The 24738-nt window shown below is 28.1% G+C and overlaps 3 protein-coding genes and 1 long non-coding RNA gene across 10 annotated transcripts; 2 read left to right on the top strand and 2 right to left on the bottom strand.

The window, feature by feature from the left end:
* The first annotated feature begins 265 nt into the window (after positions 1-265).
* LOC106791664 (RNA-binding protein 26) lies at positions 266-8999 on the top strand. Of its 2 annotated transcripts, none has more exons than XM_014757488.1 (11): positions 266-357; positions 492-659; positions 1462-1580; positions 1674-1971; positions 2916-3080; positions 3235-3596; positions 4151-4399; positions 4716-5216; positions 5402-6186; positions 6268-6522; positions 8577-8999. In XM_014757488.1, the coding sequence occupies exons 2-11, from the start codon at positions 601-603 to the stop codon at positions 8655-8657; spliced, it is 2874 nt and encodes a 957-aa protein (XP_014612974.1). In that variant the 5' UTR covers positions 266-357; positions 492-600; the 3' UTR covers positions 8658-8999. The 2 variants fall into 2 exon arrangements, with proteins under 2 accessions (XP_014612974.1, XP_014612973.1); XM_014757487.1 differs by having other exon boundaries at positions 4704-5216.
* Positions 9000-9125: 126 nt separating this feature from the next.
* Positions 9126-12830, bottom strand: LOC106791668. 2 transcript variants are annotated; one of them, XR_001382211.1, is made up of 2 exons: positions 11351-12830; positions 9126-10986 (listed from the first exon to the last, which is right to left on the bottom strand). It is a non-coding gene; the product is annotated as an uncharacterized LOC106791668 (long non-coding RNA). The 2 variants fall into 2 exon arrangements; XR_001382210.1 differs by having other exon boundaries at positions 11687-12830.
* A 9-nt stretch (positions 12831-12839) lies between these two features.
* Positions 12840-22486, top strand: LOC106791665. Of its 5 annotated transcripts, none has more exons than XM_014757490.1 (12): positions 12840-13055; positions 13180-13309; positions 13505-13649; positions 14085-14207; positions 14540-14739; positions 15000-15209; positions 16586-16757; positions 16830-16896; positions 16977-17136; positions 18434-18571; positions 19024-19137; positions 19814-22486. In XM_014757490.1, the coding sequence occupies exons 1-12, from the start codon at positions 13028-13030 to the stop codon at positions 20031-20033; spliced, it is 1707 nt and encodes a 568-aa protein (XP_014612976.1). In that variant the 5' UTR covers positions 12840-13027; the 3' UTR covers positions 20034-22486. The 5 variants fall into 5 exon arrangements, with proteins under 5 accessions (XP_014612976.1, XP_014612975.1, XP_014612977.1 ...); XM_014757489.1 differs by having other exon boundaries at positions 12840-13080; XM_014757491.1 differs by lacking the exon at positions 14085-14207 and having other exon boundaries at positions 12840-13080.
* Positions 22487-22631: 145 nt separating this feature from the next.
* Positions 22632-23903, bottom strand: LOC106791667 (multifunctional methyltransferase subunit TRM112-like protein). Its single transcript, XM_014757497.1, has 3 exons — positions 23643-23903; positions 23379-23480; positions 22632-23306 (listed from the first exon to the last, which is right to left on the bottom strand). Exons 1-3 carry the CDS (start codon positions 23718-23720, stop codon positions 23112-23114), a joined length of 375 nt encoding a protein of 124 aa, XP_014612983.1. The 5' UTR covers positions 23721-23903; the 3' UTR covers positions 22632-23111.
* Between the last annotated feature and the right edge of the window lie 835 nt (positions 23904-24738).

Below are 24738 nucleotides of genomic sequence, written 5' to 3'. Positions count from 1 at the left end.
TACTTGTACAGGGAGTATAGGGTTTTCGTTTCCTATCGCACCGACTTGTTAGTGCATACTCAAGAAACGATGTGGTTACGAAACCTTGAATATTTTACTGAATAATGTTTATATTCATTTGTATATTTATATTTAATAAGATATAATAAAAGTATAAGAAAAATGTAACGAATGGATAACGGTAATAAGACTTTGAACAAGAACACTGAGAAACTTAGAAAACTCCGAAAAGTATAATAATTGAAAATCTATTGTCTCGGTGAAACATTGATTAGAGATGATGGCGCTGTTGTCATATTGCTAGTTCTAAGGATTTTCTGGTGATCTTTAGTTTCTCCATCGTTTCTAGAAAAGATCGTACGTATATATTATATATATATGTATATATGTAGTATGCGCATACGCAAAATTTGATCGTAGCGTCTCTAGTGATGTTTACTGGAACAAGGTTGTCTATCTACATGAAAATTATATTGGGTATAAAATTTCAGAATGGCGACTGTCTTTACATAGAAGAGTGCTTATTCCCGCCCAGAAAGCGTTTAACTAACGAGTGCGTTTCAAGACTTTTATGCATTTTTCATTGCGATTTTGTTAAAAATGATAATAGAGAATCCAGATCAATTCAAAGCGTGGCTTACTGCCGTTTTGGAGCCGCTGTAAGTAGGCCAGCTTGTCCAAGTACGTTTTGTGTGCTGCGTATTTGTGTCTGTGCGTATATCTATGAATGTATGTGTATGAGTGTGTATGCGCGCGCGCGTATGGACGAATATATCTATACGATGCATAAATGGCCGTACATGTGTCGTTTTTTCTACTTCCTACTAAAACTATTATTTTAAATAGTCTTTATGATAATTTTTGATTCTGTTATGTATTTTCTTTCATGCTTCATTAAATCATTGTGTCATTCTTGTCGTAGTGAAACATTTTCATTAAAGGATTATCGAGACTTTTAATTCCTATTTAAACTATTTTTTCTTTTTCTTAATCAGATAATATACTTTTACATCATAATATTACGAGATATATTTCTGTTTTTATAAATTTCTTTTAATCGTATAATAATACTAATAACGCTTTGGCAATATTTTATATACATATATATAAAACATATACATGTATATCCGTGCGCGCGCGCATGTGTGTATGCGCGTGCGTACGTATGATGGATGATATGTATATATTTCATATATAATTTTCAGCATTTCTATTATATTTTATATTTTTATTTCCTTAAAGAATAATTTCTCTGCAAAGTGATTGCAGTTGCTTCGTAGCTTTTCAAGAAATAAAAAAGAATTTGACAAAACATACGTATAATGTAAATCATGAATGTACGTTGTAATATGATAATTTTTAAAGTTCTCTTTATATTTTGCATAATATTATGTATATATATTATATAAATATATATTAATATATAAAGTTTAATATATAGTATCATACATGTGTTTACAGCTGTGATGCAGATCCTGCTGCACTAGCTAAATATGTGTATGCCTTGGTTAAGAAAGATAAAACCTTAGAGGAGTTAAGAGGTTGTATGGTAGAACAGCTTGATGTATTTTTGCAACAAGGTATCTTCTTTACTTACATAATTTAGAAATTTTAATAAATTTATGTTTATAAATGTAAATAATAATTCATGTGTACTTTGTGTGTGATGATAGAAACTAAAAATTTTGTGGAGCTATTATTTAAAACTTTGGAGACTCAAGAATACATACTTCCACCTTCAAAAGGAGATCCAGATGGAGGTAGAACTCCACCAGGTGTGAACCCACCGCCTCCAGTGTTAACATCAGAAAAAACTACCGATACCACAATTTCTTTAGCTCCTGCGATTCCTAATCCCATTGTTCCACTTCAAGTTAATGGTTCAACACCTTCAACTATTTGCAAGCGTGAAACAAGAAAATCAGATTCTGACAAGGGTGATAAGGAGAAAGAAAAACGTTCTCGTAGTCGGTAAGTGTTTTCTTTAAATATTTCTTTGTTTAAATTTTGAAACAATATAAGTATCAATTTATAACATGTCACAATACATATGACTTCTCTAGTTAGTAGTGAAATTCGGATAATTAATACTATATTCATAGAATGAATAAATATTTATGTACATATGAAAAAAGATTTTGCATATTTGATAATATTATACTCATATGTATTATAAAATATAACATTTTTATCATATGATATAATGGTTCATAAGTGTATTACATGATTTAAGTATTAATAACAAGATTATAATTCTACCGATGTATACTTTTAGTAACTATCTAAATTTATTTTTATGAACTTGAAGATTTAATATATAAATAATAATCTTTGTTAACTCTTTATTTTGTATAATTTAATTTTTCTAGTCATATTTAAAAACTAATAATTAATATTCGAATATCATTATTTCATGTATTTTTGAATTTCATTTTATGTGAATTGCTTCTTAATCATAGGATCTATCTTTAAGTATTCTTATAAGTATAAATAAACAAAATGATTCAGTAAATATAAATTTTAAAATATTTTTCTTATTTATAACTTCTGTGTGATGTAATTGATCTTATTTGATGAAACTTATAAGATAGAAAAAGATTATTTTAACAGTAAGCAGTGTATATTAAAAAGAATTTATAACTGTATTATATTTACACTACATAAAAAAGTAACTATATAAGTTTGAATTTAGAAGTTTTTAGTCATAAAAGTAATTAAGTCATTATGGAAATTTTTTTTTATTGTAAAAGTTTCTATAAAATATAATAGAGCAAGAATCAATATTTCAAAAAATGTTTCTTAATTCATATATAAATAATTATTTTCGTTTTTTTTTTGGAGACACTTAATATAGTAAGAATATCTTATAAAAATATATATTTTTGTCTTTGTTTTTTCCCCAAATGTGTTTATAGGAGCGGTCGTATGAGATCAAGGACAAGATCTCGATCGCGTTCTTGGGAAAGAGATAGACGCAGATCAAGAAGCAGAGAACATATTCGTCGAGACAGAGAACGTGATAGGAGTCGTCCATGGCGGAATGAATCTCCACCTATCACAGCTAGACGACACGACAGAAGGTTGCACGAACGATTCTTGTTAAAATGGTTTATTATTTATATGTATTACATCAAATAACTTTATAATATTCCTATATATAAAGATTACTTTTTAGAATATTTTTGGTGAAGATAGAATAATAAAGATCTTTTTTGATTTTTTGTTTATACGTAGACGCACTAGAAGTCGTAGTACATCTCCAATACGACCAAGGTTACGAGATGGTCCTGATAGTCGAGATCATAGAGCGCGTTTTAGAAATAGATCTCCAACTCCATTGAGATCCAGATCTCGATCAAGATCTATAGATCGTAAAAAAATAGAACGTTCTGAGAGATTAGATGTGGATAGGTCGGAACGAGTTGAAGGAAGCCCAGGTGGTGGTACTCCAACGCAAGATAGCAATCACGGAGACGTGGACATGAGGTTATCTACTACAAGTCAATCAATTCAAAGTGTTGTTGCTGTTGCATCTAACATGCCAAGCAATCAAATTGGTCCTTTTCAAGCAAAGAGAAGGTGTAGAGATTTTGATGGTGCGCTATTATTAATTATGTTATATAAATGAATTCATTGTAAGAATATATATTTTTATTTTTAAATTTGTTACTAAAATACACAAATAACTATAAAATATCTAAAAATATCTTTAATGATATATTTGAAATAGTTTTATCATCGATAATTGAAACAATATTAGGATGATAATAACTTACCAAATTTTATGAATATTAATTTTTTTGATACCACAGTATGTAGTCAGAAAATGTGCATGCATTTCAGCATGAATGTGTACTTTATCATAGACTGAACATATATTTTACCGTTGAAAGGAAGAAGTATTTTAGATACTTTGTCACATTATGTAAATTTTTAATTTACTATTCAAATTATATTGAATGAATGTAATTAAAGTAACGAATCAATGTCAAATTTTAATTAATACCTAAAGTCATTGGTGAGATAGATTGATGGTAAATGACTACTGATCGTTGGTAACAAAAGAATTAATAGTTATAAAATATACAAAGTGTTTGTGTATGTATATGTATATATATAATAATCTTGAATACTAAATATCTTTTTGTAGAGAAAGGCTATTGTATGAGAGGGGATCTTTGTCCTTATGATCATGGTACTGATCCTGTTGTATTGGAGGATGTTGCTCTAAGTCGTGTTTTGACTTTTGGACCACATGGTCATCAAGCTCCGGGTACAGTACCAGTAACAGCAGTACCTGATCCACCTCCAGGTCCCAATGGAAATGCACCACCACCACACCTTCCACTCGCAAGCCTACCACCACCACATTTGCGAAATCAACATCATTCTAATATGGGTATGAAGTATATCTGTATAATTATTTTATTCGCAATAATTAAAGTTTCATATTTTATCTAAATGAAAAATTAAAAATTATTTTCAATTGATCAAAGAGATCAATATTATTTCATTGAATATAATTTATATGATTTATATATAAATTTTTTTTATGAAGACATTGTTTAGAGCGTTAGAATAGAAATATAATATTGTTTGTTATAAACTTTGTATAACTAAAACATTTACAATATTATATTGTATTGAATAAATATGACAACAATCTTTTACGAGATATAATAAGAATAACGAAAATATGTTAGATGCATTTGCAGAATACAATCCGGATGCTCCTAGCATGGAACCAAGAATGCCATGGGGTAGGCATCCACAGACTGGATCTGGACTTTACGGAAGAGGTCAAAGGGAATTGATTAGTGTACCAGTAATTCCTCACACAAACTCAACAGAAATAACACATAGTCAAGCAAATCCATTGAAACGAAAACAAGCATTTGATTTTAATCGTCTTGGACCAAAACAAAGAGCAGTACATAATCCAGCTAACTGTTCTTTAGAATTAAAGAAAGTTCCGCGAAGTTTAAACAATATAACACAATTGAATAATCACTTTTCCAAATTTGGAAAAATTGTAAATATTCAAGTTAATTTTGGAGGTGATCCAGAAGCAGCTTTAGTTACTTTCCAATTACCTACAGAAGCTAAAGCTGCATACAGAAGTACTGAAGCTGTATTGAATAATAGATTTATAAAAGTCTTTTGGCATAATATTAATAACAATTCAGTTAGCGGAGCTATAGAAAACGTACCACCCGGTAATTTGAAGATTACATTTATTGTATATTTAATGAAATTCATAATTGAAACATTAGTTAATTTTTGCATACAACAATTTATAAATTAATAATATTAATGATAATAATAGTAATCAAATCAAATCAAATTAAACATATTATTGTCAGTGTCCAATTTTTATTAAAATATTACTGTATTTTACAAGGTTGCCGTCCTTCCGTAAAAGAAAGATTAGGCGCTGCTCTAAATTTACCAGCAAAAACGGAGGAAAATGAGTATGTACCGACACGTCGTTCTTCGGATGAACAAAATACGCAAAACGTAGTCCCAACATCACCAAAAGCGACAGCAGTTCCTACACGAGAAGAAAAAGTTTTAGCAATAAAAAAGACACAGGAGATATTGGCGGCTAAAGAAACATTAAAGAAAAAACAAGAAGAAAAACGTAAAGAAGCAATAAAAATAACTGCTGATTTAAGGAAAAGGAAACAAGAACTTCTAGACAAACATCTCGTAGAAATACGAGTTTTAATAGATAAAGCAGAAAAGAATCCAGAACAAAAAGATGCAATAATGGCGACAATTAAAACTATGCAACAATCTATTGATAATTTACGTAAAGATTTAGCTGCAAATGGACAAATTTGTGGAAATAAGTCACAAATAAAGTCCAAAGAGCAAACTCAAAAAGAGATTTTAGATGCTGAGCTAGATTTAATGACTGCTCAGCAGGAAGGCCATGACGCAGGAGAATTGCAGAAGAGATTAAATGAATTACGAGTACAAGCTGCTGCATTAGGTCTACATACGAGTGCAGGAGTAGGTAGAGGTGCGAGGTCAAGTAGAATTATACGAGGAACTCACGCAGTTTCATACAGGGGACGAGGAAGAGGAAGTTTTGCTCACGTTTCTGTAGATCATAGACCAACAAGTCTTCTAGTCTCAGGCTACGAAACGGAGGAAAAATCAGATGTTCTAGCACATTTTCAAGTAAGCTTATTAATATAGTTATCAATAAAATAGATGTTTACTAGTTATAACATTGTTATCGTTATATTTTCCTTTTTTTAGCAATTTGGAGAAATAGTGAACCAAATTATAGATGATACAACACCATCTATCGTAATCAATTATAAGTCCAGGAAAGAAGCTGAAGTTGCAATGTTAAAAGGCCGTACGTTTCAAGATAGATTATTATCTATAACCTGGGTATCCGGACACCATTTACATCGTGGTGGAAGTGGAAATAATCTGAATTCTTCCGTACAACTTTCAGTACATTCTGAGCAAGCACCACCTAATACTGAAGAAGAAATCGATTTAGAAGTATGTATAGATGATTTTTTAATTTTTTAATGATTAAGCTATAAAAAAATATTTACTGAGATAATACAGTGAAAGTTTATTATAATCATTTTGGGACTTGTAATTTTTTATAAGCATAACCGACTGATAATATTTAAAAGTCCTTAAGAGTATACTTGTCAAGCACAGTTGTATAATTGAATTAAATTATAAAGAAATAGCACTTGGTTTTTTAAAAGATTATTATCAATTTATAAGCAACAAGCATAATAGAAAGAAAACAACCGATCCCTTAAGCTTATTAGAAAAGAAAAACTTGAGTGATCATTCTTTATCACAGACGAAAAAACTCACAATACTCGCGCACGATCCTGATTATAAGCAACATTTTAATCTTTTTATTTGGAAAGAGTTTTGGTTTATCAATAGTGGAATAAATACCTTGAAACAAAGATATAAAATTAAAAAACAAATGAAGAAGTATAGTCAAAAATTTATAAATTATTTATGGATCACAATGTGTACAATTTTTTTCATCTCTTAAAATAAATATAAATATAAAATATTAAAAAATATTACAAAATATATTACAAATTTACAAATAGTATTTAGTTTATACATAAAATTTAATTTAAATAACAAAGAGTTTTCTTACATGACCAATATGCTCGTCATTGCTCAGCTAAGAGATTAAACAGAGAATACAAGTTATTGTTCATTATTGAATTGAATTATTACAAACAATCGAAGCTTTGAGACGACCGCTTTTTATGAGAAAAGAGATTTTCGAAACTTGTGTTTTTTTCTTGGGCCTCTTTTTTTTTATACATATTGTTCTTCCCACTCTTGCGCATATTTCGAGAACGTTCGATCTGTATCCATACTTGATCTTACAATAAGTTTGTTTGATAAAGGGAAAAACTACCCCTTATACTTGAGTGGACCTGATGTGATCATGATCGTTTAACTAGAAACGTTCCCTTGCCTCTTATCGGCATACGCCATAATACACACACACACACAACGCATGCTATAAACCAGTGTTCCTCAATCTTTTTTTCTCGTCGAAAACTTAAATATTTTTAAGTTTGAAATATTGCAAGTAAGGCCAGTGATAACTACAGATTAATAATTTAAATTTTTTTAATTAATATATATAGAGCTTTATTAAATAAGATTAATAAAAGAGTAAAGCAACTCTCATGTCATGCTCAACATTTTCCCCCACATCTTGATCTTTTTTAAGATTTTATATATTAGTTAATGCAGAAAATCCAAATTCGCACAAATAGGATGTTAAAATGTTGTTTTTTTTATTGCTTATTAGTAGCTAATTTAATTACATTCATTTTATAAAATTTGGCGGAACACTTTTGGAAACGTTTCGCAGCACAATGATTGAGAATCACTATTTTAAATCCTTATGATAAAGAGAATAAAAACTCAACTATTAAAACACACGCAACTTCACTTTATTATTTAAGAACCTCAATTTTAGATAAACTTGTTTACAAATATCAGTGGGATAAAATATTTACATAATTATGACATTTCTACAATTAATAGTATATTTATCAAATTATACACTTAATACAACATTACATATTTATGCTATCTTTCTTATAAACAACTATTTTTAAAAAAAACATAAAATCTACTTTAAGTAATTTATCAAGTACCGTTTGTATACTTCAAGGCAAGATTTAATTATATATTTTCTATAAATTCTTACCCATGCGTTTATTTAAAAGATAAAACGTTACACTTCGGTTAAAAGAAAGTTTTAACCCATTTACATCATTAGCATACATTCAATATATATATTCAATTTTGTTGTTATTTATTACTAGAGAATTGAGTGTGATGTAATATTTGATGATTTCATTCTTTCTTCTGATGCAAATGTGTTTAAAAAAGGCTCATTTAGAAAAAATTTGAGATAAATTCTTATCGTTTGTTTCCAAGTGTAATTATCAAAATTAATATCATGAATATGATAATGAAATTTGATTATGATAAACGGAGTGACTTAAACTAATTGTATTAGAAATTAATGTCAGTGTACGTATTCACAGGGAACAGCAGAAACATTATTTCTGGAAGAAAATGAAGAAGAAGAGGAGGAAGATGGAGAACCACGAAGCTGGCGGCGATAGCAGCATCGGCGTTATTTATGACAAATGTGCGTTATTGGCTACAGTGGTAGTAGCATTTTTTGGGCATATCGATGTTTGCTCAGTTCTTTCACGACTGCTACATCGCCGCTTGATGTTTCAAATACAATGATTTTGTCAGAAAATCACGTTATGGGCTCATTGGCGTTATAATGAGCATTACAATACTTGTTAATACTATTAAATATACGTGTGCATTATAACGGTATATAAATACTGTGTCCAATAATGCGTATCACGAACATAGGCCAGTATACAAGTTTCCACAACACGACTAACCAAATTTATCTCATTATTTCTAGAATAAAATCGCTATGTTTTGTATGGGAAACTCTTATTCTAACTTTAAGTCCTCATCTTTCATCTGTAGAATTGCGATTATTTCTCGTTATGATATTATAAGGTTTTATGATGTAGTACATAAATCCTAGAGTAAATAATAGTCATATATGTAGTTCTAAACATTTTGCTGTCAAAAGCGAGGAAATTATATTTATAATTTGTATAATACATATAGCTTATTCTAGATCTTCTTCATAAGAGATAGCGTATAACGCTTAATGTAGTGTAAATGATTTTTTACTTTCACTTAAATGTACTATTTAAAAATTGTTCCTGTAATCATGTACAGTATCATGTATAATTTTTATTGTTTTGTTTTACCTAATGTCAGTGAACTAAGTTGGTAACGCCAAAAAAAATATTTAGTGCATAATTTACATAGATTGTTTCAATATATATTGCAAAAATAATATATCATTGTTACACATAAACCATTCAGTTTTATAAAAAAAAAGGTAAGTATTTTATTTATAAATATACAATTTGAACATGCACATGCACTAAAAATTTATGATGAAATCAAAATGTGTTCTAATACCAGTAGAGTCAGAAATAAATTATTTGATACATTTTAAAACTAATCTTGCGTGAATTTTTTCCCATTCGATAGAAGTAATTAGTAGAGTACGTTGCATGTTCATTGTCACAATGAATAATCGCAAAAAAAAAATGTTAAAATTTAATTTTTGAAGTATACTTGTTGATTAAACAATTTTTTTGTAATTTAATACGTATACACATAATGAAAATAATATATATGTTTTAATAATTGACAGTGGACTTATCGTTAGTTAAAAAATTTATTTTGTGATTTATTTCATATTATAATTGTTCATATATTAAAATCATTAAATATTTTCGATATCTCAGAAAAAATTCGGTCCATCGCTATTATATCGGCGCCTTCGCAAAATATTTTTTTTCTTTGACATTTTTTCTATCGTACAAAATAAACAAGATATTTTAGGTAGTCGAGTTAGGCGAAAGATTCTATATGTATATATGTATATCGAAAATAAATGATTGATATGATATGATCATAAAGATCATTTTTATTAGTTTTGTTCATGTTCTGCAAGAATATCATCACAAATATATATATATATAGATTTATTTAAAAAGCATCGATAACCTTGAATTTCCAAAAATTTTCTTAACCATTAGTTTTCCCTTCTGCAATATTGCAATTTTTTTCCTTTGAAGTTTTTTAATAGGATTATAAACAAAAAAATTATACATATGTATATATACAGAATGTCAGATGTTTTTCTGTACAAATGTAAGCTTATTCTACGCACAAAAATAAGAAAAATATGTTATATAAAAACATAGATCATTCAAAGCTTTATTAAAAAGTTATAACATAAATTATAAAACTGTCTAAATGTTATGATCAAGGATAATGTTATTGGTCTGTATATGTTGTTTACTATCTTGGAATAATCAACGTATTTTTCTCTGAACAATAGCTAGGCCGTCTAGATCACCTGACATCGTCCCACTAGATTTTTGTTTATTATGGAAGAAATTAAAACAAAAAGTTTATGTAATTGAGATAGCTACGCTTGATGTTGTGATAGAACAAATTAGAGATATATTTGCAGAAATTAATAGAAATCGACAAGAAATGTGCCATGTCATGAACAGCATACTACAGCAGGGTCAAACTTATATTTGCGTTAGCGGGCAATATTTTGATCAGTACATTTAGATATTTTTACAAATTATATTAGAACTTTATATTTAGAAGCGTTCGTGTGACGGCCGATTTTTTAAGCATTTTTTAGGAATTTTATTTGACGGCCAATAAAAAGATAGAATTTTGGACTTTTTATGATATATTTATTAATATTTCAGTAGTGTGTAAAAAAATTGGTAGGCATAAATCTCCATAAAAATATGAGTTGTACCACTCCGAAGATACCCATCTTGAAAAAAAGGTCTCCATGATTCCGGCTGATTGACTTATCTGAAATCAAAAAATCAAACGGGATTTTAATCTGTAAACCTATGGCGATAGAATGAACTAGGATTATTAAAAAATATTAAAAATTGAATAATTGACAAGCTTTTGAAAATTAATTTTTAAATTTCATGATTTTTTTCGATAATTTTGCTTCGAAAAAAATAGAACCGCTCTGAATTTCCAAATGATTCTAGTTCATCCTACGACTATACATGTGCCGAATCTATCATTAACATTTCAAAACAATCGGTCAAACCGTTTTTGAAATATCATGAAGATAAGTTAAGAAAACACAGTTTTGAGAAAAACGCGTTTAAAGATTCAAATACGACTTTGAAAATTGAAATCCTTCAATGAAGATAATTACTGCCAAAAATGTCGTAACTCAACGATTTTGGCGCACGAGTGGAGATGTTTTGGAGTGAAAGTCCAAATCAATGAATTCAGAGATTCATTATTATTTTGCGTCTCTGCTCCTAAACATCAGGTTAACAATTCTTCTCTTGATACTAAAGTTTCTCCATATGGTTTAGTATCTACAATTCCTTTGTAAGTTTTACTGTCTTAATCACCTATGTACGTCACATACTTTACGCCATTTCTATCTACCGATCTTAAAAACATTTCCGTAATGGCATTTATTTCCATCTTATCGGAGCTTCCAGAATGATTTATGCTACATTCATTTTGGTGAGTTCCATACCATGTTTCGTACTCTATTGATTCCATTTTTTTTTGTCCTTCCACAAATTACATCCACTGCAAAAACTGCTCATAACCATTGCGTCTAAAACTTTTCCGGTGTATCTTCCAACCAACGTAAAGACGCCAAAAAGAGATGAAGGCCTCTTTTCTTCCAAGTGCCATAGCCTGAAACTGTCAATTCATCCCATGGCTTTCCGGATTCTTCATTCATAGTTTTCTCTTGTGTGGCAGTAAATGTCAACACTGAATCAAAAACTACAGATGCAGCTAACATTTTCTAAGAGCACATAATTACCAATACCTCCACATATGTCTATGAGACTGCAAAAAAGATTCACTCCCTTGTGACCAATTCCTAATAAACGTATTACAAAAACAAAACGACGATTTATTTCACACGCATGCTGAATCATAGGGCACGATTTTATAAACTGCTGTCTCTCACACTTGCAGGATTGGATAATTTTAAAACCCAAGCTTTGTAAACTTGATTGAGTGAAAGACACATCACTTTTACATTTTTTACATATGACGCTTGCAGAGATGGCAGAAAATACAGATGTAAACTCCAGAATGCAATAGCCAAAACTTGAAGTGCCGGGCACCACTATATCCATACCGTCTTTCAGTTTCTTAACAGAAGCTGTATAACGATTTCCACTAAACCTTCGTTTCTTATTACGACCAGGATGAATATTACCGCCCTTACTTCCTTTTTTACTACTCATTGGGAAAACTAACAACTTATAAACTGATCTCTGATTTCGAACTTATTTGTCATAGCTGTTACGCTTTACAGTGCCAAGCCAAGATTAAACTAACCTTAAAATTTAAAAATAAGTTTGAAAAAACATGTGATCTTCTAAATCTTTTTCTATCCTTGTATATATAAGTGTACATTCGTATTGGAAGCTTTCAGGTAATAAGCTGACACGTCACAATAGGCCCAGTACCCCACCGCTCAACTTAGTGCTTCGAACACCTGCTCTTCTTTAAAGTTATAGAACTTTCCAACAACTTCGAATATTGGAAAATCATTTTACCAACATATTCTAAACATGTTTAGGAATCAAAATTTATGCAAAAAAAAATTCGATTTTTTCAACCCATCACACGGGAAAAGATATATATATATATCTTTTTCTATTTACCCTTTCTTATTTTTTGTATAAGCTATAGCTTCGTGGTTACTTTATAAAAAAAAAAATAGATTACGCATACTGTTATACACTTGTTCTATATGAAAGTGCCACGTATATACTACTAGTAAAAGTTATCTATGTGTTTAAAATAAGATGACTGATAAACACGCTGCCTGATATTTGGTCTATGCTGCGCAATGCGTATGTGCGCATGTCACTATGAAGGTTTCTCTATATCAAATTCTATGTCGTACGTTTAATATATACATGTATATGCATATATATATATATGTACATTTATATGTATTCGATTTATACTAACTTAGAATTCTTTCCTTTATACGGATAGATCAAGTTAAGTGCAACGACGTATTATTTACGTTGAAATCATCCAAATACGTAAAAATGACGGAACAAAGTGACAGAAGTCAATTACCACCTGGTTGGGAATGTAGATACGATTCTCGAAGTGGCCGACCGTACGTAAATTATAAATCAAACTAATGTAACTTAATTATTTTTTAATATTTGTATCTGTAAAAATGTCACTAGTACGGTACAAATGATCACTATTATTATTTGTTTATTCCTTCGTTTATTAATTCAACTAGAATATGTCATTTTTAGAATTCAACTAGATAGTTTATTAAATGTTAATAAATAGCTTATTTCAGATATTTTATAGACCATTTTAACCGAACAACAACATGGGAAGATCCAAGGATTCGATATTGGCAATACTCTCAATATGTACAGACACAAAATTCCGTAGCGTTGAGTTCTGCCACAACTATTACTTCTCAAGATATACCTATGCAGGTCAGTTATTTTCAACTTAAATCTAAAGATTAACAATTGGAGTTCGACTTAATTAAGCAATTGCATTTTGTTAGTCTTAAAAGTGTTTATTTATCGGTGAATTAATGAGAGTTAAAATTAGAACAAATAGCTATCTAAATTGTTTAGAAGTTAAACATAGAATAGATAATTGCATTGTTTATTTTGATGTTTGATAAAAAAGTTGCGATATAAAATTTGATAAAATTTCCTTTTATCATTTGCGTATACTATTTATACTATTTTTTGTATTTGTATACAATTTATCAAGTTATTTGAAAACATCTTATTTATCTAGTATAAAATTATAAATAACATAAGAGGACTTCTCTTATGCATTATATAAAGTTCGTATATTTTAATGATATGCACATGCTGCATTTGGATTAAATATAAAATGTACTGCGTATATTCAAGACTGGAGGAATTGGAGGTGGTGGTCATTTAGTTTATACGGGAGCTCATAGAGCTCCTCAAATTTATCCAACACCATCGCCTTTTCATAATCCTCAACTTGCATTTTTGCCTCCCAGTTTACAGGTAGGTAATGTTGATTAAATCGGTTCAGATTGATTTATTTAAAATTAAATCAAATTATACCTTACTATATTTATTAGGTGTAGCAATAATTTTGATGCCTTTTAAACAAATTTAGTAATTACTTACATGTGCTATTCTTTGAAATAATCTCCATTATTTTCGATGACTTTTTGATCCATCTTTCAGGCAACTACCAAATTTCTTTACGAAAAAAATTTGCAATTTTGATGCAATGAATTTATAATATCAAGGCCCCGAGTTAATTGCTATATCTAATAATTTTGGTAATTTTACATATAATCGATTGATATATATATATGTATTTTATATAGGATTTAAAAACTCCAATGTCTATGAAATCAATGAGTGTTATGACAAATCGGTTTGGTGAAATCACTTTGGGATCACCGACACCAGTCAGAAATATGGAAACTACTTTAACACAAGATTCTAATTCTGAATTGCAAGTTGCTAAAATCAATGCAATGTTTCCTACGGTTTCTGATACTCATATACGACTGCTATTAAAAAAGTAAGCATTGTTATTGGATTTGTAAATTTAATTTTGGTTAACAAATTTTAATTTTTTTGTGTATCATTTAAATTAACAAATATTTACTGTTTTATTAATTTTCTTATCACACTTATATTTATTCCTAATAATTCATTATAATTCATCAAGTTCATCATTATAATTCATTAAATTATTTTATAAATATTTTATTTTTCTTCACTCTTTCTTCTATAGCACAGTATTGAATTTAGTGCTAAGTTCCTAGCCAATGCTTTCAGATACCATAACAGAGCAGCTTTGGTTGTGAGTGCTCTCCAAGTGGAAAAGAATCCTCTTTGCGCTCCAGGACCGTGTACACCTATGGGAGTACACTCAAAATATGCAATACCAAGATGGAGGCTACCAGCTCATGCTATACATGCGGCTTTAACATTGAGTCCACCTCGTGGGGTTCGGCCAGCCCCTAACTCCCCAAAAATGAAACTTAGGTTTATTCCATAGTTATAGTTTCAGTTTCACCCACTCTGGATGCTAGATGTTGATATCGTATCTTGTTATGATTATTAAGAAGTATACCAGATTTGGAACAAAGTAATACTATTTTTTTGCTTCTTTGTAAATGTCTGGTATATTTCATTTTGTGTACACAATTTGATCATTGCGATATAGCAATAGCATGTACCAATTATTTCCCTGCTACAAAATACTACTACGTTTCGAACTTCCTCAATTATCGAATAATTGCATATGTCGAATCTGGTAAATTTTTTCATTTATATAAATTTAACAAGTATTTTGTGTCACGCACGGTAGAACAATTTATATCTAGTAGCATTGAAAAGATAATAATATTTTCAAATAATTATGTCTCTCTTTATATTGGTATTTACAGAATGATGATGTATCCTCTCTGATTTACTTATTTTAGTTAAAATTTCATTATTTGGAATTTGTTTTACTTTTCAGTTTCTTCCTGGTTTACAATACCATAGACGTTGGGTAGTATAAATATTACACAAATCATAGATAGGTTAGTTTATGTTATCATCTATATACATTTTTTTTAACATTTAGTGGCACAAAGTAACGTTTAAAATTTTGTCTAAATGTTAGTTATTGTAAACATCTGTGTTAGAACAAATGATTCTGATAATTATTACTTCTGTAAAGTTTCAATTTAAGTTTATAAATATTCAATAGTCTCATCACATTGAAAAACTAGTTCCCATACAATCACTATAAATAAGAAACAATGTGTACGATTAGTAATTCGATGGGTGCTGTTGACTCCAGAGAGATGATAAGACAGCCTTTGTGGAAAGGTATCGTAAAAAAATTCCTCAAACTCATAAAAGGGAGAGTAATAATGACAATAACTCAACAATTGTATATGTTATTTTTAAAAATTTCATTTGTTCTAATACAGCATTATTATAAATGCATGTATACATTATGTCTCAGAGCCATCATATATAGCTTAAATAGCTTTAGCTATTATTATTTAATAAATAAATTAGCTAGTCATTTTGCAAATTTAAATATTTAAAAAAGACATTTTTATTAATTATTAATATGCTTAATGAAAAAAGATGTATTATTAGTTATATCTCTTAATTAATTATGCACATCATATAACGTATTTTTAATACACATTGTCTTTATTTTATTTTCAAAATAAATTTTATATTCCAAAAGAAAGAAAAATCAATAAGGCCCTTTAGAGGTAGATTTTCTTTATTTATATATTAATATAATATGTTGAAGTATAAGTTGAACACACTTTTGTGTTTTAGATCACATCTATATATGAAATATCGTCAACATTTAAAACTTCTCTTAATTTATGTTTTAAATTTGTGTACAGGTACCTGAAAAATGTATTTCCTAAAGTGGATGAAACAATGTTACTTGACATATTAGAACAGAGTGAAAATAATGTTCAAAAAGCTTCGGAAAAATTAATTGATCTAGGCTACGAGAAACGAAATCTTACTGCTCCTAATAAATTATTAAATAAAAAAAAAGATAAAGATCAAGTAAGTAATAAGTTTTATTTTATGATGAAATATTTCATGTAAATTTCTAATAAATTTACTGTTTTAATGTAGAACCAGAATGAACGATCTGTTCCAACTCCGCCTCCACGTATGAAAAGTTTGGAGGAGAAAAATAAAAGTATATTAAATATATATATGTATATGTATATTTCTTTTTTTAATATATAATTAATGTATTTATAAAATATTTTTTCACAGTGAAAGCACGCTTGACAGAAAAATATAAATTCGTACCAGAGAGAGTAATAGTACTCGCTATGGATAGTGTAGATTATGATGAAGAAAGAGCAATACACATATTAGATATTATGGTTGCAGAAGAAGCTACAAGGCCACTTTGTACTTCCAGTAGTCAAAGGTAATTCATATTTGTTGTACTTATTAATATTATATGTTTGTTAAATATGAACGGTTCCCAGATTAAAGTGATACTCTGCTTTAGAATTTTTTAAAATTTCATTATCAAAAAGCACTTGATCATTTTTTATATTAAAAATAAATTTCCTTAATAATTAAGTTTAACATTACTAAATGGAAATAATGTTTTTCACCGCTCAATAATAAATGATACGATAAAACATACTTTATCAATTTTGCTTACTTTTTGTTTTATGGAGATAATCAATTTCGCATATGAATGACTAATACAATCAGTCATAGGAGTATTCGTAGGAGTATTTGCCAAAACATTGCAAGACATTACTCGTTCATTAAATAAAAATTTTGTGCTTGTCTTACAAAACATTCGTAAAATAAGTTACTCGCAATTCAAAGCTTGATTGTAATTCATAAAAAAATTCGTCTCACAGAATATGTCTCAAAATATCAGAATATCGTCTCAAAAGTATTGTAAAATACAAAGAAGGGCTAACCAAGTTTTAATTACAAAAATAACAATAGTATTTTTGTTATATCTTACGTAGATACAAAACTCTTGCGAGACCAATTTGTTCTCATTTACAAAAAATTATATATATATATTTCTCTAACAATAAAATATTTTTCTGCAATAAAATTTATATCAATTTGAAATTTTATCAATCCTAAAATAGGTTTCTATATATAGGAATTTTGAAATATTGCATTACAAGTAAATATCAATTATTTAAAATTTACAATAGGAGCGGATACGAATACATCTGTGACTCATTACATATACGTGTGTTATAATTAAAGTGTATAATTTATTTAATTTAGGAGATAATTAGGTATTACTTGAAATAACTAAGCATTTTAGGGGGAAAGTATATAAAAAGAATTTTATTATATGCTGAAACTTGTAGTTTTAGAAAATAACGAGGTTCTATATAAATTCACTAGAGGCGAGTAGTTATAAAATATGAAATTGAAATTTGATTCATCTTTAAAGTCTGCTTTTTTTCTACAACAATATTTGTAATAACTCGTTCTTATCTCTTTTTTTATTTTGAAAATAAATATTCTATTAGAGAGTTGTGTTATTTTATTGGATGTAATCTATGGATCAAATATTAATTTCATACTATAATTACTCACCTCTTTTATATTTTTACCTTGTTTCATACTTTACTGGTGGATATAATTATTTCATGAATTAATGGTTTCACGCTTTACCGATAACATATATTAATGAACATACATACAGATATAAATTTATATTTTCATTATTTTAACAGCAGTCGAAGCGACGAGCGAAAGGAAAGTCCACCTGTAACAGAAGCTATAAAACTAACAGCATCACCAATTAAAAAAGTGGTGAAGGAAATTGATTCTGAGAAATCAAAGAGATCGAAAAGTAAAATAGAAATACCAAAGTACGACATTTACGTATAATTTCTATAATAATTAGACTAAAGATTTTCAGTTATTGTTAATTATGTTATTATCTCTTTCAATACTGCCAATGACTATAATTACTCATCGTTTAACGCTCTCCGTTTACTATTAGTGACTATGGTTGCCTAACGTCATATTTTTGCTGTGTCCTATCAGGGAATACAATCATCCATAGATATTGAGCATGGATTTACAATTTTTAAAATTTTAATATTTTAAGATGCATTACATTGTAACATTCCATCCTTTATCTACTTCGCGATAAAATTTATATTCGCATTGTAATTGGCCCATGCAGTAACATCTTATTTGCGATGCAAATATCCGTATAGCAAAAGCATACTTGCGAATGACATAGCTATATCGAAAGAGTTAAATATTTAAAATTAAAGAGCATTATACGATAATTTTTAAAATATTTGTATTATAGAGTTTCTCGTGGAACTAGTACCACCGAAGATAATGAGCATAAATCTTCATATTTGTTGAAACCTAATGGTCCAAATCCTGAATTATCAAAAGGAGCTAATAATGATTTATTACTGTAAGTTTTAGTACAAATTAATTTGTACTATATTTTAAATTAATTTTTTGCTAATGTATATCGTAGAGTGTTCTAAAAGACCTAGACGATGAAATATTAAACAAAAAAGGTTTTGTGAAAAAATGTTTTATACAAAAGTTATATTATTTTTAAAGATCTATCAAACTTGTTTGACCTTGAATGGTGGGAGTCCAAGTTATATGCAGTTTAGGATAATTTTCTTAAGCAGAATATCATATTTTTCATCATGCTGTATTAAAAAGTTGATACTGAAATGTTTCCAAAACACTAGTTGATGATCTTTTCTTATAATGGGAATTGTTTGAGTTATGTTTTCAGAAATTAAGTACTATTAGCATCAGTTACAATACTGCGTTAGGGTCTTCTTGCTCACCAACCAGTATTTTGAAAACATCTCGATGTCGATTTTAAATCATAGATAATTTAGCGTTCTATTGAAAAAATATTTGTTGACCTTGATATAACCTTACCCTTTTTCATTTAAAATCAAAGATTGATTTTTAAAATGCATTACTAAAATGCAACTGTAGTCTATAACCATTTTTTGTCAAAAATGCTTTCTTTTTGAGATATTTTACCATTATGGAACTTTTGGAACACACTTCATATAATGTTTTATATTTTATCTATTAAAAATGACTTTAAATTATTTCAGACCAGACTATGCACCATGGTCAGGACCAGATCCTAATTTATTATCGAAAGAACAATTTCCGAAATCAATAGTAATGGGACATGATTCAACTTTAGTATCAGGAAGTTGTCTTGCTAAAGGTCCTAATGCTGAGTTACGAAAAGGTCCATTAAGAGGATTAGCAGAAGGTTCCATATATTCTCAGAGAAACTTAACGAATACAGAAAGCCGTGGTAAATGAAATATGTGTGGCTGTTTCTTATTTAATCTTTTTACACTTGCAAATTAACATGAAATAATTTATTCTTCATAAATTATTATAAAAGAATAATGATTCTTTTATCTTTTCTTTTGGAATATTATTAATGTACAAGTTCTAAACGTTAATATTTCTGTCCATATTATCTTTTAACTAGTGATTATATGTATATCTATTTTCTATCAGACACATGCAGCTAACCTCTCCGTCTAATAAAATAATATCGTATAGTACACTAATGTTCACTAAATTAATAATGATAAGAATACTAATAGAAATTTGAATGTGTCTGATATAACTGATCGAATAATATTAGATATCTTCCTTAATATTTTAGTAAAATTTGCAATACTCTTAGTTTCTTAATTCATTAATACTTTATTCTCTTATTATTTAAATTATTGATGTTTATTGATGGATGTAATATATTTTATTGTTAATAATTATATATTTCTATTCTGTTAGGAAAATATATTTTAGTCTTGTTTTCATTGAATACAAAATTGAAACATATATTGTCCTTATATAACAAAAAGAGGCCAATAACATTAACAATATTTCTATGACTAGATTACAGATATGCGAAAGCATAAAACAAAGATAATTCAAATATCTACTTGCATTCAATACATTTATATAATTAGGAGAGTAGAAGGATTTGACAGTGTATTATCCTAATACACATTAATGATTCAAGAATACTACATTATTTATACATTAACATATCCTAACAAATCTAGTTTTATACAAAAATATAAATATATATATGGTGTGTGTGTGTGTGTGTATGTGTTCAGAAAATTTTGTTTCACGTTATTCTTTATTGTTACACAATGATTTGCAAAATTATTTATGGTATAATTCAAAAATATTTATTCCTAAATATGAAATAATTTATCTTTATTATGTAAAGTTGATATCATCTAACATTCTTGTTTCTTTAATTATTTCTTGTATATACTATATTGTGTAAACACACAGTTCAAATTACAAAAAACTTAACTAGCTTTGCATTAATTAAAATTGATATCAACAGACGTAGAAATTCCAACTAGACTAAGATATTTAATTAAACACACAGAAAGCCAAAATATTCAGTATTAAGAAGTATTTAGATTAAATATAAGAATACATTTAAAATGAATAGTTCGGTGAATATTCACATGGACATATTAATTTTGTTGATACAAACATTCCCTCTAATATAAAAAATAATAATTATAATTCCGCATATCTGCGATATAAGCTCTAACTAATCAATGTAAGATATAAATCATAATTATCATGTATGATTTATAACAAGAAATGAAATGAAAAAAAAAGAAAAAAAATACGTCGAATATAAAACTTATAAGTACTTTAATTAAGTTAATAGACAGATGTATTTTCATAGCTTCATTCAATAATCCTGCCTTTAAAAAAAAATCTAGTATGTTTGCGAGTTCTGAATCAATAATAATAGATGGGCTGTGGTTGAGATTTCAGTTATGAGAGCTATTTTTATAGCTTCTTAACTTCTGAAAAATGATGGTGGATAAATAATATATTTTGACTATATTTTAAGTAATATCGAGAATGCAGAAGAAGATATTAATGCAAATAGAACAAATGAGCTCTCCAGTTCTAGAAATAAAATCATATATTTTAATGTTAAGCACATCCATACTTTTTGAGATATTATATTACATAAATAAGGTATTGGTAAATGTATATCGATATGTATGACAAATAGCATGTAACGTGAATGTATACTAATCAGGTTAACAAAAAATATCTCCTATTTGGGTAGACTTAAATTTCATTTGAATTTTTGGAAAGAATTTCTTTATTGCATGAATTGATTACCTGGTATAGAAGGTAATTTAAATTAGATTTTAGTATATTTGGTCTTTTTAACTAAAAAATGTATCTCTCATTACATTTTATTAATCTTTATATTAATCGTTTAGAACATATTTTATGTATCTAGAAGATAAACATTAATCGATATTAATATCGTTTTCTTAATATAGTTAATAATATAAATAACTAGTTAAATGATTTATATATTTTTCCGTTTATAAATGTGATATTATTTTTAATAGACTAGAGATCCAATAGAATACATATATATGAAAGTATCAAAATGTATTTATATATTTTAATGAAATCTTTTATTTCAACGCATTATTCGTAATTCATAAAATTTAACATAATTGCATATATATTTTTATTATGAGAAAAAAAACAAAATAAAGAATATGTTTGTATCACATTCCCTCATAGATTTTTCAAACATTTGATAAATAATTAACATTTATAGATAAAGAAATATGAAGCTTTCAGTTAGCAATAAAAATGTCGATGGTCTGTGTGTTAAGTATTGCAAGTAATAAAGCAAAATTGTATTTCGTTGTATCTATACATATCTGTGCAATAAAATAATGTAACTTGTTTATTATCTCTAGTAAATTTAATCCTTTTGATACTACCAGTGACTATAGTCACCCAACATCGTACTCTCGCAGTGTTGTACCTGTGAATATAATTACTCATACATATTTAGTAATGGGTTTAAAATTTGTAAAATCTAAATATTTTAAATGAACTATATTTTAATATTTCATCCTTTATCTACTACACGACAAAATTTATATTCATGTAATAACTAGTCCGTATATAAAAACCTTATTTGTGATACAAGTATTCGTACTGCAAAAATGTACTCGCAAACAACATATCTGCATCAAAAAGGTTAATCTAAACTAATAGTTTCAGTCGTGCGTGTTATATTAAAATATTATTTTTGATTTTATATAATCTTAATACAATATAAGAAATATTATCTACATTTGTAGTTCATAATACAAATAATACAAAAATACAAATAAAAAATACAAAAATTAAATTTTAATGATACAACACGCAATACTCTCTTCTATAGAAATATTCTATACTACATGTTTTTTATTAATTAACATATTAATTTATAAAAGTTATGTTCAGTAAATATCAATGTCCATAGTAATATAAAAAAATTTTGTACATTTATTAATGTTTAATAATTTGGTTCTTTTAATTTTATACTTCATCTTCGTTCAAAAGCATATTAGGTATTCCATCATTGATGGGAAATTTTCTACCAGATTCTGGACACAGCAGATCTCCATTTATAACTTCTACTTCTAATAACACATGGTGTACTTTTTTTAAGAAATCTATATTTTTATCATAACCTTCTACTAATTCTGGAGGCAGTTCTCCAACATGTCCAATCTAAAAGAAAGATCTTTTAATTAAAAATATGAACACTGTTAATATAAAATATGATATTTGTAAAAAACTTACACTCTCAGCAGCTTTCCATAAAGTTGGCCAGTCTACTTTTGGTATAATTCTCATTATGAATTCTGAGTTGAAGTCTACTTCTGATATTTTTACATCTTTGGCCTATAAAGTAATTGATAGTTTTATCATGTTTTCAATAATTATTGATAATAAATAAAAATAAATTTTTTAAAACTAAGAGATTTTATGAAGAGTTAACCTAAAAATGTTTGGATTGATTATATCGACTCTTTTCAGTATGGTTTTTTTATAAAATTAACTTACAATTATCTCTAAAGGATAACCCACAGTAACGCCTTTTAAGGATTTGGAAGTTAACATATTATGTGTTAATAATTTCATGTTATATTAAAATTAAAAATCACAATTAAAATATAAAATACAAAAATATTCGCTCAATAATAGCAATGTATTCCTGTATACACGGAGCCTATATACGAGGAAGAGCTTCGTTCCTGTGTAGCTTTGAATATAAAATGGTACGTTTACAGTAAATCACGATGTATGATACTGTGGTGAGGCCACGGTGAAACATTAAGAAGTTATTAAAAGAGAATGCACTGGTGAACTGACCAATCGTATTACGGCCAGAGTACCAATGGAAATCTTTAACGTTTAGCATATCGATCTAGATAACCAACCATAGCTTTATAGCCGTCATACTACCAGGCTGGTTGACAGAGGGCGCATACAGAGCGACGCGAGCAGGAGACATTCCCATCTACCTATAAACATCTCACCAATAAGAAATTAGAGAATCTTGTAGACGTACTGTACGTTATGAATCCTTTATATGATACCACGTGTTCTAATCTATACGTATACTCGAGTTGTGATAATTCATAATTATTATTGCACTTTTGTTATTGCGTCTGTATAAATAAATACTATGCATTTATTATTCGTATAAACTTAGAGTTGTAATTAATTATTACTAAAGTTCCCAAGATTGTCTATCTATCAAGCGGAACACGCCAGTGGTCACGTAGTGATTACCATTGCCAACGCCACAGCTTAAGAGCCCATGGAAAGTTGGCAAAACATATTTTATCGAAGTTCAAATTTCGTCCAGTCAATCCCTCATGCTTACCATACATTAGAAGGAGACTAAGTAAACTCAGTGGCGATTCATATGGCGTCACTCAGGTAGCAAAGATACAAAATTTAGACCAACTTTAGAAGCATTTTTTTAAGGCTGATATTTGGATATTTTATTTACTATATTATTATTATTAAAAAAAATAATGGCAGACAATTATGACGATTCAAAAGTTATGGCCGACACTTTTGAGAAAAAATCAAATTTCAAATGTATTTTAACAAATCTGAAATTTTAATATGTTATGTATTATAGTATTAG

This window comes from Polistes canadensis, unplaced genomic scaffold, assembly GCF_001313835.1.
Source record: "Polistes canadensis isolate GaletaPanama2010 unplaced genomic scaffold, ASM131383v1 scaffold_330, whole genome shotgun sequence".
Lineage (NCBI taxonomy): Eukaryota > Metazoa > Arthropoda > Insecta > Hymenoptera > Vespidae > Polistes > Polistes canadensis.
Note: the sequence above shows the minus strand (reverse complement) of the source record. Positions and strands in the feature narration are given on the sequence as shown.